Source organism: Sphaerodactylus townsendi, linkage group LG17 (assembly GCF_021028975.2).
Source record: "Sphaerodactylus townsendi isolate TG3544 linkage group LG17, MPM_Stown_v2.3, whole genome shotgun sequence".
In the NCBI taxonomy this organism is placed as follows: Eukaryota; Metazoa; Chordata; class Lepidosauria; order Squamata; family Sphaerodactylidae; genus Sphaerodactylus; species Sphaerodactylus townsendi.
The window spans coordinates 5,003,536-5,009,535 of record NC_059441.1 but is presented as its reverse complement, the minus strand read 5'-3'; the positions used below and the strand labels follow the sequence as shown (position 1 = coordinate 5,009,535).

Here is a 6,000-nt window from a genome sequence, read left to right as displayed (position 1 = left end):
CTATTATTGTGTAATCTGATATACCCACAAATAGTAAATCTATATTTATCTTTATTTTTACCTTCACATATTTTTCTATATATTTTATCACCTTTTCCCACATATTTTTTACTTCTATACATTCTAACCACATATGGGTATATATTGCATTTTTATCCCCACAATGCCAACATTTCGGACTGAGTCTACTTATCATATATGCCAACTGTTTCGGTGTTCTATACCATTTTAATATTAATTTCTTCTCCAGTTCTGCATATTTATCTATTTTTATCATGCCTCTGAGCCTCGAGCAGCCTTATCGCCTCCACGCAAGAAGAGGGCCAGGGGGTTCCCAAAAGGGGGTGTGTGTCTCTTAAAAGTGCTCTTTGAAGAATCTGAAGCCGAACTGCTCGCAGTGGCCCCTGACGACCTTGGCCAGAGCCGGAGAGCCACAGAAGAAGACGTGGACTTTCCCTCTCCTCTCTTGAGCCAATTTCCGAAAGATCTGGCACCAAACAGCAAGCACCGAAAAAGGGGAGAAAGTGACAGAGATATTCTTTATCCATTGTATTGCAATTCTAGGTGTAACGGGATTTTAAACATAAGTCACAGGACAAAAAATTTATATAAATTATTTAATTCCTGCGAACATCCCCTCAGCCAGCAATATTGACGACATATTTTGTACTATGTACTATCTTTGATTCGTGATTCATTATTGCTGCATTGTGTATTTCTGTTATTGCTGTTCTGGTCGATGACTGTAAATAAAATGATTTGGATTTGGACTCTCAAATTTGGACAGAGATATTCGGCCGCTTCTCAGGCTTGACTGAGCGTGTGACTGAGAGGAACCTTTGCCAAGGGCCTTCCCAAAGTCCTCCAAGACATCCTGGATCAACGGCAGCCGAGCCTTTCCCTCGCTCAAACAAACCCAACTGGCTGCGGATGCCCCACCAGCTTGGCACTGTTGATCTCTGTGGTCCTATAAAATGCCCACGTCACAGCCGGAATACGGGCCAGCAAGCGCTGCTCATGACAACCACAGTGGTCTGCAGCAATGTCAACATTGTGCAATCATGCTAGCATTCCCTTCCTGGGGACAACCCAAGCCAACCTACAGGACACGTTTCTCTCCATAGCAGTAGAGAGAGAGGGAAACGGGGCTTTCACTGAGAGCTCCAGGCACACTTCTTTCCTGGACAGGCTGGTCTACAGCTGTGGAGCTGCCACCAAAAAGGCCCTCTCTAGCATCCCCACCAGATTTATTTATTTATTTATTTATTTATTTGTTCCACTTTTATACCGCCCTCATGTTCAACTCGTGGGACAGTCTAGAGCAGTGGTGGCGAACCTATGGCACGGGTGCCAGAGGTGGCACTCAGAGCCCTCTCTGTGGGCACGCGCAAACAGAGTGCCCCCATCCCCCACATCTAGGCTGGCCTGGGCTGCTGAGCTCAATTATTAGCATTAAACCTAAGACCTAGTTTTGGGGAAGCAGTGTAGGTAACCCTGTTAAGCGCTGTTAAACCCCACTGATTTTCATGCAAAGAACTAAAGCGCGATCCTTTACCTGGGAGTAAGCTGGGTTGCTGGCAATGGGGCTTGCTTCTGAGTAAACCCTCCCAGGGTCGTGATTCACCCGTTGGAAGAGTTTCATGGTTGCTTCAAAGCAAAGCCACCAACTGCCCCCAAGCTTACTCCTGAGTAACGCGCGCCTCGGAGCCAACCGTTTTTTCTAAACTAAAACCTCAGTATTCGGGTTAAATTGCTGTGTTGGCACTTTGCGATAAATAAGTGGGTTTTGAGTTGCAATTTGGGCACTCGGACTCGCAAAGGTTTGCCATCACTGGTCTAGAGCAGGGGTCTGCAACCTGCGGCTCTCCAGATGTTCATGGACTACAAATCCCATCAGCTCCAATTGGCCATGCCGGCAGGGGCTGATGGGAATTGTAGTCTACGAACATCTGGAGAGCCGCAGGTTGCAGACCCCTGGTCAAGAGCGCCTTTCCCTGTGATCTTAATTCCTGGGCAGGAATGCACGGGAGACGTCACCCAGAGTTGGTGCCTCAAGCAAATCTGTTTGGGTTAAGACCCGCCTCTGCCCCGGTTTGCATCTGCTGCTTTGGGAAGCCTACCTGGTTCCAATTGGGACGTCCTGGCTGGGTTCTGGTCTTGAGGCCAGTGATGGCGTCCCTCTTCTCCTTTTGGGCCAGCAGATCTAACGCCATCTGGAGTCCGACGGCCTTCACGTCGTTCTTGCGGAGCGCAGAGGTCATGAACAAGTGCATCTCCAAGAAGCAGCCTGCGCATTGGAAGGGAAACAGAATTAACTGCAGCAGGAATAAATACGAAGAAGAAGAAGAGAAAGAAAGAAGAAGAAGAGGAAGAGGAAGAGGAAGAGGAAGAGGAAGAGGAAGAGGAAGAGGAAGAAGAAGAAGAAGAAGAAGAAGAAGAAGAAGAAGAAGAAGAAGAAGAAGAAGAAGAGAAGAAGAAGAAGAAGGAGGAGGAGGAGGAGGAGGAGGAGGAGGAGGAGGAGGAGGAGGAGGAGGAGGAGGAGGAGGAGGAGGAGGAGGTTGGAGTTATATCCCCCCTTTCTCTCCTGCAGGAGACTCAAAGGGGCTGACAATCTCCTTGCCCTTCCCCCCTCACAACAAACACCCTGTGAGGTAGGTGGGGCTGAGAGAGCTCCGAAAGGCTGTGACTAGCCCAAGGTCACCCAGCTGGCATGTGTGGGAGTGCCCAGGCTAATCTGAATTCCCCAGATAAGCCTCCACAGCTCAGGCGGCAGAGCTGGGAATCAAACCCGGTTCCTCCAGATTAGATACACGAGCTCTTAACCTCCTCCTGAGCCAGTGGAGACAGCCGGGTGAGGGGCAATTATTCAGTGCATTTATTTTCTAGCAGGTAACCCCACTGTTGGATCCTTTATTTATTTGTTTGTTTATCTATTTATCCATTTATTTATTTATTTTTCAATTGCACGTTATTCCGTTTGTTTAGAAAAATATGCATGTCACCTCTCCAGGTATCTGCCCCAAATAAGATACAAATCATAAATACAGGATAAAAATTATCATTAAAATTCACACGCCAGGGGGGGAAATACCTATATTTAAATTATATACCGCCCTCCCCCGGAGGCCTCAGGGTGGTGCACAAGATAGTAAATAAACAATAACATAATAATACAGTAAGACTAAACAAAGTAACAATACCAATTTCTTGGGTGCTGTGTGGTTTCCGGGCTGTATGGCCGTGTTCTAGCAGCATTCTCTCCTGACGTTTTGCCTGCATCTGTGGCTGGCATCTGCATCTGTGGCTGGCATCCTCTGAAGATGCCAGCCACAGATGCAGGCGAAATGTCAGGAGAGAATGCTGCTAGAACACGGCCATACAGCCCGGAAACCACACAGCACCCAAGTAATTCCAGCCGTGAAAGCCTTCGACAATACAATACCAATTTCACTAGCCCCACAAAAGACCAAGAATTCAATAAATACTAATAATTCTATATTCTAGAAGATATAAAAAGTATAAATCATTTAGCAGTGTAAAACAATGTTCATAAAACAGGCTAGAAACAATCTGTAAAAACAATGTTAAAAGATGTATTGTCGAAGGCTTTCACGGCCGGAATCACTGGGGTGCTGTGTGGTTTCCGGGCTGTCTGGCCGTGTTCTAGCAGCATTCTCTCCTGACGTTTCGCCTGCATCTGTGGCTGGCATCTTCAGAGGAATGCTGCTAGAACACGGCCATACAGCCTGGAAACCACACAGCACCAAAATGTTAAAAGATGGTTTACAGTTGGGGTGGAAGGGAATGTTTGGACTGAGAGCCTGAAAGGTCAAGCAAACCACAAGGTGAGCCTCAAGACCAGGGATCTTCAAACTATGGCCCTCCAGATGTTCATAGACTACAATTCCCATGAGCCCTACCACTTGGCCATGCTGGTAGGGGCTGATGGGAATTGTAGTCCATGAACATCTGGAGGGCCATAGTTTGAAGACCCCTGCTCAAGAGGCAGAGCATCCCACAGGTGAGCTGTTATCACCGAGCGTCCCTATCCCTGGCAAGCATCCTCACCCCCCCTGCAGATGGGATCTAAGACAACAGGGCTTTCAGGAAGGAGGGGCAGGCTGGACAATGCAGAAGGAACGGTGTGGGAAAATGTCTTGTCGAAGGCTTTCACGGCCGGAATCACTGGGGTGCTGTGTGGTTTCCGGGCTGTATAGCCATGTTCTAGCACAGTGATGGCGAACCTTTTCGAGACCAAGTGCCCAAACTGCAATCCAAAACCCACTTATTTATTGCGTTACTCCGAGGTACGCGTTACTCGGGAGTAAGCTTGGTGGTAGTTGGTGGCTTTGCTTTGAAGCAACCGTGCAACGCTTTGAACGGGTGAATCACGACCCTAGGAGGGTTTACTCAGAAGTCAAGCCCCATTGCCAGCAACCGAGCTTACTCCCAGGTAAAGGATCGCACTTTCATTCTTCCCATGAAAATCAGTACAGTTTTACAGCGCTTAACAGGGTTACCTACACTGCTTCCCCAAAACTAGGTCTTTGGTTCAATGCTAATAATCTCCCTGAAATAATTACATTACAAATTATTATCACATGACAAACTCTGTGCGTGCGTGCCCACAGAGAAAGCTCTGAGTGCCACCTCTGGCACCCGTGCCATAGGTTCGCCACCACTGTTCTAGCAGCATTCTCTCCTGACGTTTCGCCTGCATCTGTGGCTGGCATCTTCAGAGGATCCAACACAACAGATCATACTCCGCCACCTTTCCAACAGTATCCTACCACTCAAGCTTTTGTCAGACTCTGGGAACCTCAGCTACAGCAGGAAGATCCATGCCCCAAATCTGAGGAATACTGCCCTCCCCAGCAGCAAACACTATGGAGCAGGGACAGAGTTGCCGACCTCCAGGTAAAGCTGACAAGAGTAGACCTTTTTACAGCGGAAACTGCGTTACCCAGGCAGGATAAGTGCTGCTGCAACAGGCTTGGCACGGCAGAAGAAACAACACAGCACCATAAAGTAGTTTCACTTCCAAAGAAAACTTTATCTTTAGGTGCAGGTTATTTACAGTGTATCAGCAAACAATCGGACAGCATGCTCCGCAGCAACTCAGAAATCCCTAGACACGGTACAGTTGCACATGCTCTACCTTTATACTTCTGTTAGCCTATCACAGTAAAGATCAGTGATCAGGTTAGAACCGGTTCTGTACAGTTACATCAGGTTTTGACAGGTGTTTGTGTCTGACAAGTGCTGTCACCAGGGGCGTAACAAGGCAGCCCTGGGCAAACTGCAGCCCTGGGCAAAACCTGAGTTGGATGACCCCCCCCCCCCGGGCTGCCACTCCACCATGACCAAAAATTTTTTTGCACCAGGACATTGGTGCCTGCAGGGGGTGCATTTTTAGACATATCAGCACCACATTTTCAGCATATCATCAGGAGACTGTCCTTATGCTACTCCCCACGTTTGGTGAGGTTTGGTTCAAGGAGTCCAAAGTTATGGACTCCCAAAGGGGGTGCCCCATCCCCCATTGTTTCCAATGGGAGCTAATAGGAGATGGGGGCTACAGTTTTGAGGGTCCATAACTTTGGCCCCCCTGAACCAAACTGCACCAAACCTGGGGGGTGTCATCATCTCCAGATGATACCCTGAAATGTTGGTGCCGATACATCCAAAAATGCACTTCCTGCAGGAACATCCTAGAAATTTGCCCAAGAATCTTTGTTCTGCATTGAGTTTTCTGCATTGCTGTCAATGGGGGTTGCAGGCTGGGGGGGGGCACATTTATTTATTTATTTATTTATTGTTCCACTTATAGACCGCCCTCCCCCGAAGGGCTCAGGGCGGTTTACAGCAATAACAAAGCAGTGGGTACATAAAATACAAATAGAGTTAAAATTAAATTTAAATTAGAATTAAAATTAAAATTAAGATTAAAGCAGCGTTCAATTTCCATAAAATTGATTAAAATAGATGGCATCTATTAAA

The 6,000-nt window shown here is 47.4% G+C and overlaps 1 protein-coding gene across 1 annotated transcript in view; it reads right to left on the bottom strand.

The window, feature by feature from the left end:
* Positions 1 to 231: 231 nt before the first annotated feature.
* Positions 232 to 6,000, bottom strand: part of NOX5 (NADPH oxidase 5) — a 38,168-nt gene continuing 32,399 nt past the window's right edge. The window contains 2 exon segments of the mRNA XM_048482013.1: positions 232 to 487; positions 2,121 to 2,287. Coding sequence (XP_048337970.1) covers positions 356 to 487; positions 2,121 to 2,287 — 299 coding nt within the window. The 3' untranslated portion in view covers positions 232 to 355.